The sequence below is a fragment of the Rhododendron vialii genome, chromosome 10a, assembly GCF_030253575.1.
Source record: "Rhododendron vialii isolate Sample 1 chromosome 10a, ASM3025357v1".
NCBI lineage: Eukaryota > Viridiplantae > Streptophyta > Magnoliopsida > Ericales > Ericaceae > Rhododendron > Rhododendron vialii.
Window position 1 is genome coordinate 26,019,022 of NC_080566.1, and position 13,706 is coordinate 26,032,727.

General features: G+C 35.9%; 2 protein-coding genes across 2 annotated transcripts; one reads left to right on the plus strand and one right to left on the minus strand.

Moving 5' to 3' along the window:
* The first annotated feature begins 1,219 nt into the window (after window positions 1-1,219).
* Window positions 1,220-1,876, plus strand: LOC131303051 (uncharacterized). Its single transcript, XM_058329841.1, has one exon. The coding sequence runs from the start codon at window positions 1,220-1,222 to the stop codon at window positions 1,874-1,876; it is 657 nt and encodes a 218-aa protein (XP_058185824.1).
* Window positions 1,877-5,146: 3,270 nt separating this feature from the next.
* On the minus strand, window positions 5,147-6,007 carry LOC131303052 (uncharacterized). Its single transcript, XM_058329843.1, has one exon. The coding sequence runs from the start codon at window positions 6,005-6,007 to the stop codon at window positions 5,147-5,149; it is 861 nt and encodes a 286-aa protein (XP_058185826.1).
* Window positions 6,008-13,706: the final 7,699 nt, after the last annotated feature.

A 13,706-nucleotide genomic window follows, 5' to 3' on the forward strand; every position in this document is an offset into this window, starting at 1 on the left:
CATATTCTTCCAAGTAGCCATTTAATAAATATTTCAAGAATTAAAATTATTTGGGTCTCTACATAGGTGATAAATATTTCCAATTTAGGTTGTTCACTTAGCTTTGGTGAGGCAGTGTGTTCTCTTATTTGGGCATATCTCTCTTGCCTTGTTGCTTTCGCATTCATCCTTGTATTTTTGCTTCAAGTTAATAAAATTTCTTTTGTCGAAAAAATAAAAATATTTATCAGCAACAAAAATTCTCCAATTCTAAACCCTGAAATCCCAAAAACTACTACAAACTTTTTCCTATTTTCATTGCCTGTAAATTTAAGCCAACAATCATTTCATCCAAAATATTGTCAACCTACTATAATTAATATGAAATTGAAAATTCCAATAAATAATTCATTCATAACTTTCATAAATAGAGGTGTCTAAATGGATCAATCCCTTCCGTTCAATACCTTCTCTGGATATTTCAACAACTCCAATAAAGGTGAGGGTGAGTGAGTTCTTTTTAGAATTTTTGAAGGTGGATGACACGACGGGATTGGGACTATTTTGTGCACTTCAAGAAGTATTAGCTAGCCTTCAACTTGATATTGGTGACTTAAGGGGACAAGGTTATGATAATGGCTCTAACATGAAAGGGAAAATAAGGGTGTGCAAACAAGGATACTTGAAATAAATCCAAGAGCATTCTATACCCCATATGGTTGCCATAGTCTCAATCTTGTTCTTTGTGATATGGCCAACTCTTGTTCTAAAGCAAAAACATTTTTCGGAGTGGTACAACGTCTATATGTGTTGTTTTCCTCTTCAATCCAACGGTGGGCAATTTTAAAACACAATTGAAAGATGTGAAGGGTATCACGCTTAAGACATTGTCACAAACACATTGGGGAAGTCGCATTGAAAGCATCAAGCCGATAAGATACCATCCCTCAAAACTAAGAAATGCTTTGGTAGACTTGGCGAACAACACGACGACATAGTCGATAGCACAAAGTGAAGCTAAATCCCTTGCAAAAAACGAACTTGAGAATTTTAAGTTCTTGTTTGCCATGGCTATTTGGTACAAGTTGTTGTTTGCTGTTAACATTGTGAGCAAGTTTCTTCAAAGTGAAGACATACGCATAGACCTTGCTATCGAGAAGTTAAAAGGCCTAATTGATTTTTGAGAACTACAGAAAAGTTGGTTTTGCGGAGGCAATGGTTGATGCTACCAAAATGACAAATGAAATGGGGATTGAAACCTAAGTTTGTTGAAAAGCGCATCATTCAAAGAAAGAAGCAATTTGATGAAGATGTTACGGACGAGGTGACACACTCTGCTGAAGAATCAATGAAAGTGAATTACTTCTTAGTAATTGCGGATAAAGCCCTTTCTTCCTTCAAAGATAGGTTCCAACAATTTGAAGCGTATGAGAAAAATTTTGGTTTCTTGTTTGATTTGGAAAAGGTGAGTTCGAGTGATGAATGCTTGAAAAATCATTGTACCAACCTTGAAGAAGTTTTAAAGCATGGCAGGATTTTCGATATTGATGGGAAAGATTTGTTTGTGGAGTTGAAATGCTTGAAACAAGTATTGCCAAGAGGAGTGCAGAAACCAATTGAAGTGCTCAATTTTATCAAACTTATGGCGGACTCTTTCCTAAATTCATGGAATGCGTATAGAGTGCTTTTGACTATACTGATTAGTGTTGCCTCGGGAGAAAGAACCTTTTCAAAGTTGAAGTCGATAAAAAATTACCTTCGATCAACCATGTCACAAGAAAGACTAAATGGGTTAGCTATGTTATCAATTGAAAATGACTTGGTGAAAGAGGTGGATTATACAAATATAATTGATAGTTTTGCTTCTAGAAATGCAAAACGAGTAATATTCAAGTGACACTCATGCGTTCTTGAGATAATATGTATTTGCCTATTTGGAAACTTTGTATTTTGTGTTCGTATGTAATGATTAGCAGAACTTTATATTCGTTTGGTTTTTTTGTATTTGTGATTGTTGCTGTAAAAATTGTTAAGTATTAACTCTTTAAGGGCACACTTCTTTTTATTGGCCTTGGGCACTTAAAACCCTTGGGCCGGCCCTAGCCACTGGACACCGTCACATGGTACTCCAAATTCATTTTTCATCACACATCTTTCAGTGTATAGAATGAGACTAATGCTAGCATGTATCGAACACCGGACCGGATAAAATATTAAACTATTTTTTTATCAACCAGCGTTTGTGCCCGTTCAATACACAAGACTGAAAATAAACCAATGAAATATTTTTTATCCCGTGCATCAAACAGGCACAAATGCTAGTTATCTAATAAACAAACGGCACTGCTAATGCCACAAAGGTTTTTGTTAGTTCCACGACAATTTGTGTAATCTGACTCTATTGCTCTAAATCAGTCTTCACATGACTCCTGACTAAGGGTCATCATTGGATCGGGCTGGGCCGGGCCGCCAAGTCACTATCCAAGTCCGTCTGCAGGTTGGGCTCAGTGGGCTTTTATTTTTTAGCGGCCCGGGCTATCTTTGAAAACTTAAAGCCCAGGCCCACCCACGGGCTTAGCCCAATCAATGGGCCGGCGGGCTAGCTTTTAGGCGGACCAACTCACAGCGGTCAGAATTTAAAAATTGCCTCAAAAGTGGGGTTTTTTTTACATGCACACACTGTTTGTGTATGGACAGTTTTTAAAACTCCCAAAAGTTGGTTTTTTGGTCCCCAAATGGATAGACAACTTGAAAACAATAAATTATTTTTTCCAAAAAACAAGGAGATTTTCAACCTTGTAGCGGGCGGGCTCACAGGCCGGGCCGACGGGCGGGCTGAGTCAAAATTCAAATGCCCAAGCTCGGCCCATAAAAACTTCGGGCTGGACTGGCCCGCCCGTTGGACGGGCTCAGGCCGAGCGAATTTCGAGTGGGTCTCGGGCCTTCAGGCTAAATGATGACCCTTACTCCTGACCTCTTCCTCTATCTCTAGAGACCCATTATTCTTTTGAAGTTGATGATGAGCGTTTCACACCTCTTGCCATTCGTACCTATAACGCCCCGATTCTAGGGAATGTTAATTTAATAAATTTTCCAACATTTATTAAATAAAACGAAACATAACATCATTACAAGCCAAATTATCCTTAAATTCGTGTTACACTTATTTAAATATATGAGGGAGGGGTACAAAGGTAACTTTCACTTCTCTGGACGACCGTCTTCCTCTGCATTATTCTGCTCAGCACCAAACTCTTCCAAATTATAAAATCCCCATGTTCGTCTCTAAACTCTGGCATAAGATGCCAGGGTCACAAAAGTAACACCGTGAGCAATTAAGCCCAATAGCTAACTCCTACCCCTATGTCCCATACACTAACAAAAATAATATATAACAATTTATCATTTCTAAAAAAAAATTAGCATCACAAAAATAATCAAATGTGTCGGTGTCTTTCAGAGTTATCGTAGCGTATCGTAAACCGTGTCATCATTTTTCAAGTATCGATTCCACTTTCTATTTTATTTTCTCGAGCACTGGTTCCGCTGACCATCTTTCAAGACCTACTGGGCTCCCAGGCTAAGTTCAGATTTTGCCACCCAAAAGCACTAATTCCGCTAACCATCTTTCAGATTCCATCGGGCTCTCAAGCTCACACACGCACACCCGAGCCATGATTCCGCTAACCATCTTTCAGATTCCATCAGGTTCTCATGTTCATACACATGCACACCCGAGCCATGATTCCGCTAACCATTCTTTCAGATTCTATCGGGCTCTCATGCTCACACACACACACCCGAGCCATGATTCCGTTAACCATTCTTTCAGATTCCATCGGGTTCTCATGCTCACATAATTACTAATCTTTCACATTTCATTTTCTTTTTACTTTTTGTATTCCACTTCTCATTTCTCGTGTCTCGTAATCATGCAACATTTTCTCGTGTTCACATTATTCTTTCAAAGCTTGCTACAATCGTGCGATAATAATAAACCACTAATTTCATGCATCTCTATTTTCAACAACATTGAAAATTATAACATCACAACTTATCAACAAACATGCAGTTAATTAAGCATTACGACGATAAAATCAACTTTTCAATTTAAACAGTTTAATCATGTGATATCCTAAAAATAATATATAAATAGTTAAACATATAGCACATCAACATTATACTTAGGTGAGCAGATAGGAGGTTTCTACCGTTCTTCTTGGTGGTAGAGCAGTTATGGAGTACGTCGGGCGAAAATGCGGACGGAGTAACGTCGTTTCAGCTTGATCGAAGAATTTAAAGAGAATAGTTTTTTTTTCCTCTTTCTCTTTCTCCCCTTCTATTCTCTCTCTAAGCTAACAAATTGGAATGAGAAGTGAGGAAGTGAGGTGTGGTGCGTGGAGAGAAGGAAAGGAGACTTGCCTATTTATACTAATAACAAGAAGAATCTAGATCACATCTAGAGATCAAATCAAATCTAATAAAATATAAAGCAAATCTTATATAATCTAAGAAAATCCAAGTATATCTAATAATATCTAATCAAATCTTATAAAATCTTATAATATCCAATAAAAATCTATATAATATCTAATAAAATCCAATAAAATCTTAATATATCTAAGTATATCTTAGGATATCCAATCATATCTTATCCTAATCATATCATATCTAATAAAATCCAATGAAATCTTATCCTAGATTTTTAGGATCACAGACCGAAGGTTAGGGTTCTATAATAGTTGGGTACAAGGATATCAAGATTTAAGATATGAAAAGAATAAAAATAAAAATCCTATGATATCAAAGGGTTTTTAATGGCTAGCTCCTAAAGTTAAATTATAATACTATCACTTTAATAAATGATAAAAGAATTTTTAGTAAAAGAATTATAATAAAAAAAATTGACGTGAAAATTCGGGTCATTACATCCTACCCCCCTTAAAATAATTTCGTCCTCGAAATTAAAATGTTATGGGGTTTTTTTTTTCCCTTCTACCCCCCTTAAAATAGAAATATGTACGTCAATCTATTTCTGAGGTGGTTTCGAAATTTGTCACATTGATTCCGTGGGCTAGCTTAATAATGTTATTACATAGTCGAGATGGATCAAACTACATTTATTCTAAAGTAAACGGCAATTAAGGTGGCTTATACTAAAAATATATCATCCTTCTTTAATGCCACCGTACTCAATAGATCTTTTTGGGAGTTGATTTCCCGCCTCAGTGCTCTTCTCCTTCTGAGGATGTGGGCATTTATTCTTGTAATGTCCCCATTCTTGGCAGTTGTGACACTGCATCGTTGTGATATCGCGACCAGTTCCTTGTGGTGGCCCTTGAGTCTGGCCCTGAGTCGTTCCAACAGATCTCCAGGGTTGATTGTTTGCCTGCGAGTTAAATGGTTTCATAAGGTACGGTCCACGGTTGTCGGAATTGGTGTTGCTGTTTTGGCCGGTTCTTATTGGCCCTCCAATGCTAGTCTCAGCCTTCTTTTTGTAGTCCATATCTGCTCTCTCTAACCTTAGTGCACATTTCACCACTTCAGAGTAAGTGGGAAACGCGTGCCCTACAATAGCTTTCCGGGATGTACTGAGTCCCCATTCAAATTTTCTTGCCTTGTCATCTTCAGTTGGGATGATATTCTGGGCATAGCAAGACAGCTCCTCAAACCGAGCAGCATATTGAGTAACTGTCAGTGTCCCTTGCTCAAGGTTCATAAATTCATGCGCCTTAGCTTGTTTTAACGGTGTTGGGAAATACTTGTCCAGAAAGATGTTTTCAAACTCATCAAATGTCATTATAGCGACATCGTGAGTCGTTTCCATTAGCTCCCACCAATTGCGAGCCTCTCCTTTTAGCTGATATGTGGCCAGGGCCACACGGTCTCCATCTCGAGTGATATCTAGAGTTCGGAATATCACTTTGGTTTCCTTCAGCCAAGCTTCTGCCAAGATCAGGTCAGGTTTTCCATGGAATGCCAGTGGTCGGCGTTTGCAGAACTTGTTCATTACTTGGGCACGTGTCATTGGTCTAGGCACATTTGCATTGGGTGGTGGTCGGTTCACATTGTTAGTGACTGCAATGAAGGCTTGCAGCAGTTGGGCGAGGTCTACCGTTCCGTTCGCTTGGTTAGTAACTAGCGGACCATTGGATGTTGATACTTCATTCTATCCGTTATTGGTATTATCATTTCCTAAGCTATTTCGCGTAGTCACCATCTACAAGTTAAAATTTCTAAGGATTTAGTATAGAGGCTTCATCTATATAAGAAAGGCCATATATTAGACTTAACAATGTAAGGTGCAATCGTACACAAACAGTAGGCAGACATAAAGATAAGTGTGCGTACACGAATAATGATCAAGTACTAAAAGAAGCATATAAAACAAGCAATAATAGATAGTCGAGGCTTCCTAAGTTAGGTTTTCGTCATCCCTCTTCCTAACTACTACATTAAAAGTCTAACCACTGCTAAGCCTTCCTAACTGATCTAGAAGATGTCCAAATATCGAACCGTATATACGCCTATCTCAGTCTCGTAGGGTGCTTCATCTACAAGGAAATATATATATATATATATATATATATATATATATATATATATATATATATATATTTGAATTTCCAAATTCCACATTCGATCCTTGATTTAAGTCATCATCCAATTGTTCGGAAATTCCCAGCTCGGCGGTACTGCCAATTTCCACACCTTGCTTCAACCCGGAGGTTGTTTTGTCAGAATTTCACCCAATTTGGGATGGTAAACTTAAACTCATTTCATGTTTGTGCAATGGTTGAACTATCTTATGGTCTACCCATACTTCCCAAGGCCGAGGTTTTGAACCCAGGACTCTGATACCATTTTGTAACTCCCTGATTCTAGGGAACGTTAATTTAATAAATTTTCCAACATTTATTAAATAAAACGAAACATAACATCATTACAAGCCAAATTATCCTTAAATTCGTGTTACACTTATTTAAATAGATGAGGGAGGGGTACTAAGGTAACTTTCATTTCTCTGGACGACTGTCTTCCTCTGCATTATTCTGCTCAGCACCAAACTCTTCCAATTATAAAATACCCCTGTTCGTCTCTAAACTCTGGCATAAGATGTCAGTGTCACAAAAGTAACACCGTGAGCAATTAAGCCCAATAGCTAACTCCTACCCCTATGTCCCATACACTAACAAAAATAATATATAACAATTTATCATTTCTAAAAAAAAAATTAGCATCACAAAAATAATCAAATGTGTCGGTGTCTTTCAGAGTTATCGTAGCATATCGTAAACCATGTCATCATTTTTCAAGTATCGATTCCACTTTCTATTTTATTTTCTCGAGCACTAGTTCCGCTGACCATCTTTAAGGACCTACCGGGCTCCCAGGCTAAGTTCAAATTTTGCCACTCAAAAGCACTGATTGCGCTAACCATCTTTCAGATTCCATCGGGCTCTCAGGCTCACACACGCACACCCGAGCCATGATTCCGCTAACCATCTTTCAGATTCCATTGGGTTCTCATGCTCATACACACGCACACCCGAGCCATGATTCCGCTAACCATTCTTTCAGATTCTATCAGGTTCTCATGCTCACACACACACACCCGAGCCATGATTCCGCTAACCATTCTTTCAGATTCCATCGGGTTCTCATGCTCACACAATTACTAATCTTTCACATTTCATTTTCTTTTTACTTTTTGTATTTCACTTCTCATTTCTCGTGTCTCGTAATCATGCAACATTTCTCGCGTTCACATTATTCTTTCAAAGCTTGCCACAATTGTGCGATAATAATAAACCACTAATTTCATGCATCTCTATTTTCGACAACATTGAAAATTATAACATCACAACTTATCAACAAACATGCAGTTAATTAAGCATTACGACGATAAAATCAACTTTTCAATTTAAACAGTTTAATCATGTGATATCCTAAAAATAATATATAAATAGTTAAACATATAGCACATCAACATTATACTTAGCTGAGCAGATAGGAGGTTTCTACCATTCTTCTTGGCGGTAGAGCAGCTATGGAGTACGTCGGGTGAAAATGTGGACGGAGTAATATCGTTTCAGCTTGATTGAAGAATTTAAAGAGAATAATTTTTTTTTCCTCTTTCTCTTTCTCCCCTTCTTTTCTCTCTCTAAGCTAACAATTGGAATGAGAAGTGAGGAAGTGAGGTGTGGTGCGTGGAGGGAAGGAAAGGAGACTTGCCTATTTATACTAATAACAAGAAGAATCTAGATCACATCTAGAGATCAAATCAAATCTAATAAAATCTAAAGCAAATCTTATATAATCTAAGAAAATCCAAGTATATCTAATAATATCTAATCAAATCTTATAAAATCTTATAATATCCAATCAAATCTATATAATATCTAACAAAATCTTTATAATATCTAATAAAATCTAATAAAATCTTAATATATCTAAGTATATCTTAGGATATCCAATCATATCTTATCCTAATCATATCATATCTAATAAAATCCAATGAAATATTATCCTAGATTTTTAGGATCACGGACCGAAGGTTAGGGTTCTATAATAGTTGGGTACAAGGATATCAAGGTTTAAGATATGAAAAGAATAAAAATAAAAATCCTATGATATCGAAGGGTTTTTAATGGCTAACTCCTAGAGTTAAATTATAATACAATCACTTTAATAAATGATAAAATGATTTTTAGTAAAAGAATTATAATAAAAAAATTGATGTGAAAATTCGGGTCATTACAGCACCCATCCTTTGTGTGCAACGGGGGTTGATCGTGAAATCGAGGACCATCGCAGCCTTCAGATCATTATACATTTTTTTGTCTTCCGTCCAAAGGATCTCCAACGTTATACCAAATCGTGAGAAGATAGAAAGGAAATTGCAAAAACAGATTGTGATTATAAAACTTTCAGTCTCTCAGCTTCTTTTTGTATACCTAAAAGGATTGTAAATTTTTATACTATGCTCGTACCGGGACTTTTTTGTTTGATATCAAAATTAGGATTGCTCCCTAGTAATGGTTGATAGAAAGAAATACAAGGAGAGAGAAAAGTGGGTGCAAGGAAAAGAGGACGAGTAGATTGCACTCTTTTTAGAGGGAAATAGTTGAACCAGGAAGGAGAGAGAGAGAGAGAGAGAGAGAGAGAGAGATATAGAGAGAGAGAGAGAGAGAGGGGAGGGGAGGGGAGGGGAGGACTATTTGGCTCTTTTAGTGGTAGAATGGTGACTACACACAAAGTGTCATGGCACCAAAATAAACCTTCGTGGCATTAGCCAATTTTTCTATGATGCCCTAATGTGGTATTGGGGCATGATGCCCCCATTTAATATGGACCTTTAGATCAAATTTTAGGTGAATATAAGCCCTTGGTTCAAAACCACCCCCAAAAAGTGAAGTGGTTTTGCATTTTTTCAGTTAAAAAACAGAATTATACTTTCCATGAAAATAGGCTCTTCTTGCCATATTTTATGCTGATACGTACCACACAAATACTGTATACTTACTACAACTAAAGACTACAGTTCAACATTTTTTGCCCTTTCTCTCTCTAATGGGTTCTTCAAGTAGCTGGTTTGGCGGGAATTATTATTATTATTTTTTTGCGGGAAAATGAACCTTTTTGCAGAAATTTTTGTAATTATTAAATTTTTTTGTCATATTCCCCCTACTTTTTGACATTTTTCTAATCATTTGTGTAATATACTACCAAATATTTGGTGAAAATATAAATATAATTTAATAATATTTAATTTGTAAACCAATCTTTTTGTAACAATTTTTTGAAACTAATTATTTAAGCCAAAAAATTGCCTTTATTTTATACTCATTTAAAAAATATATTTCATTGAATTATTTATAATTACATATTTAACAAATATTATTGTGAAAATAATTATTCATTTATTTTTTTGAATAACTTACCATTAATGTTGTTAATATATTCCATTAAAGTTTTACTTTGTGTATATATGTTTCTTATAACAAATTTTTAAAAATTAAAAATATAAACCATATAATTGTAATAATCTCCAAATTATATTTAAATAATTTATTTGAAATAATTTATGCAATCAATTGATGTGATATTATAATGATTAGTAGCTAATATGACATTAGACTATTCAATTAGTGGTTGGGTAACGATTAATCGATATAATCGGCTATAGTAGTCAGAGCCATTTGACTAAGAGCTTAATTAATTGATCATATTCAATGAGTGATGATTGACTATAATAGTCGAGTTATTGGCCAATTGTACTAATGCTATAGTGATGATTGCGCATTAATAATTGGCTAAAATGAATTGGTTAATGTAAGATGACAGTGATCAAAGTCATTAGTAGATGTAGTAGTGAACTATAGTGTTGATTGCGATTAATGAGTGAGTGATACAATTGGTTAATGTAAGAGTAACCATGATCCCTAATACTGCATTCAATTAATCATTTAGTTTCATTAATCATTAGGTATGATGCTTTAATTATAAGGTAATACAAATTAAATAGAACTAAGTGACATCAAATTTTGTTGTGGTAGTTAGCTTATTAACTACCATTATTATGGTACATTAGTTATGTTGGAAAAATGTGTACCTACCCGTCATTAATATCATATTTACCACAAAATAAGGCTATGCATACCACACTACCTGATCATTGCTACCACCATAATACTTGACTATTACTTCATGATGTGTACATACCACGATTTATGCTAGTACTTACCTTTTGAAAATGATACACTTGCCACAAAAGATCAATGCTTATATTTTTGGTTTGTATAGATAACAATTACCATAATGTATATCAATCGATTACCATGATATATGAAATTACTTACCACAAACTATGGTCGTATTTGACCATAATCTAAATTTATCTCAATGATTACCTTTTTTGTTTGTTTAGATCACGTTGACCATAATGTATTGCATTTTATACCACTATATAAGAAAACATTTGCCACTGATTGTGGTCGTAGTTTGACCAAATTTGGAGAGATGGATGACAACGTTCATTCGAAAGGAAAGAATGTAATGATAGACATTAGTGATGACACTAGCGATGATGATGGAAATGATGATAATCGGTTTGTTCTAAGAAACAACGTTTTTACCATATCTTAGATCCAATAAACTCATTATAGTTAATAAAATTGGTTTGTTCAATTCAACCAAAAAAAAAACTAATTAGTCTGATAACTCAACATCTTGAATTGAATAACGAGTTCACTAAACTTGAAAATGAAAGCTAGCATTAGTTATGTTCCCACGTCCCAGAACCAATTCCAACTCCTGTATGAAAGTCATCAATCACATTGCCTCACGTTCTATACATCAGAAAGCTTGATCATTGTTAATACCATACTTACCATAGAATAAAGCTATGCATACCGCAAAACTTGATCATTATTACCACCATAACATTCAACCATTACTTCTTCATGCAAACATACCATGACTTTTACTAGTACTTACCTTTCTAAAAGGAAATATTGACTACATGTTTAGACCTTTTTGCCAATTCTTCTTAGGTGCAACAAGTCTAAAGTCTTGCTTACTTGCCACACATGGTGTCATTAATGATAAGTATGTTCATTGACATGATAAGTACATCCAATTTATAACGTACACATCAAAATAATGGGTATCACTCTAAGTTAGCAACACTAAACACATAAACAAGGTCAACCAAGACAGAAAATTCATCAACATTGATCAAACAAAGAGGAGCCACCAAGGCATGACATCCATTAACAATGGTAAAAGAAAAAAAGGCCACCAAGGCATATCAAATTTAATGATCTACATGATCCAAATAAACAAAAAGGAGACTGCAATTTACACTTAACAAAAATACAAGCATCTTTTGTGTACTTGTCATTGTTTATCGATCTCCATGAACTATACAACAAAAATAGCAACAATGGCATTGATTTTTCCTTTCAGCGTCGAGAACTTTCTGTTGAGTCTTTCGGATAACATCTTTTCAGTTGAGCCTTTGGCATTTTGCAACTACTATGGGAGTGGTGGTTGGGGTGCATCTGATTTAGCTTCGGAAGAGGAATATTCGTAATCTTTTGCTATAGCTCCCATTCGTGGGCAACATTCTTCTAACAGGACCAAGTTTCATAAACATGGTTTGGTAGATCAGTTGTCACGGTTGGAAAGCTCTTCAATGGGAGACTCAATTGAGTTACCATGAATTGCATTGGCCCCAAGTCTACAATTTGATAAATATGACAGTAAGTTTGGAACTTAACACCATGAGACTGAAGTACTAAACATCTTGAAAATTGACAAGAAGAAGAAACACATGGTGAAGAAGAAAAGAACAAATGAACTATGCACATTTATAGGAAATTCACAATTCAGAGAACAAGAGAATGTTTGACAAAATATTAACTTATTTGCCCTAACATTGAAGATATATATCATCTACTTATGAACTGTCAAAGTCTTGAATAAACCATGACAAAAGTGAAGTGAATTCGAAGCTTTGCAATAGAAACTGCTACTCCAAGATGATTATGTAAGGTTCCAATTTGCAAATAAAATTTATCATTCATCAATAAGGAAAGATAAAAAAAAAAAATTGATGCCAAACACATGCAATGATCAAAGGAAAATCACCAATTCCTCAACCTTATTCGGTATTAAGCTCTTGTCCAAACAAATCTGTTTCCCAAACGGAATAACCTGAACATTCCTAAATGCTCCTTCACCTTCACCCAATTCCCCTTTTGCAATCCTCCTAATTACCTCCCTTACCACCACCATCTCCGGCTCAGACTCCCCAACCAAAATCGGAGTTTAAAATATACCTCAACAAGATATCAACAACCCATTTAACTTCTTTATTTCTATTCCCCCCAAATTGAACAAAAATATAAAATTCTCCTCTTGTAATTTGGGGTTCAAGTACAGATTCCGATTAGGCATCAAAACCATACTAGTGGAACTCGGGTTTGGTCAAAATCCAATTCTAATTGGGGTTTGATTGACTGTGTTTGAATTAATTCAAAGATTGTTCAATTTTGGCTTTAAAAACCGGGCTAGTGAAACTAGCTTCATGCATACACTGCTCATACTTGGGTCATTAAGAATCGAAATTAATAACGGTTGTTGCTTGGGGCAGCCACGCCGTTGGTGGGCCTGGGCCTGTTTGAGGGCCACCATGAGAGCTCGATTCTGAAGAGAGAGATACCTCGACTGGAGTTGTGCAGCAAGACGTGAGATAGTGGAAGAGCGGAGGCGAGGCGAGGTGCTGTGAAGGAGTCGTCGTGGAACGGCGGAAGAGGTACAGAGGCGTGAAAAGATAGAGAGAACGAGAGATTGGCAAAAAAATTTAGGGCTTTTAAATTTTTTTCCAACCGGCGTAGAAGGTAACAGGAGAGAGAGGGAGGGGCTCAACGAATGGTAGAGATTAAAGGAAGAATATCCAACGGCTCAAGAAAAATGGGGGCATGATGCCCCAACACCACCTTGGGGCATCACAACCGGACGCGGCATTAACTGCGCCCTAAACAAAAATTGAAATTGATCGAATCATTTGTCGGACAATATTTGCCACATGAAAATGCACAAAGAAGAGTGTTGACAGTTCAAAATCAACAACCATTCATCAAGCATTTCTAAATGACAAGGGGTTTGTAGCGCACTACAATAGTTACATCTTGATGGATTTTATTGAGATTTTATTTTTA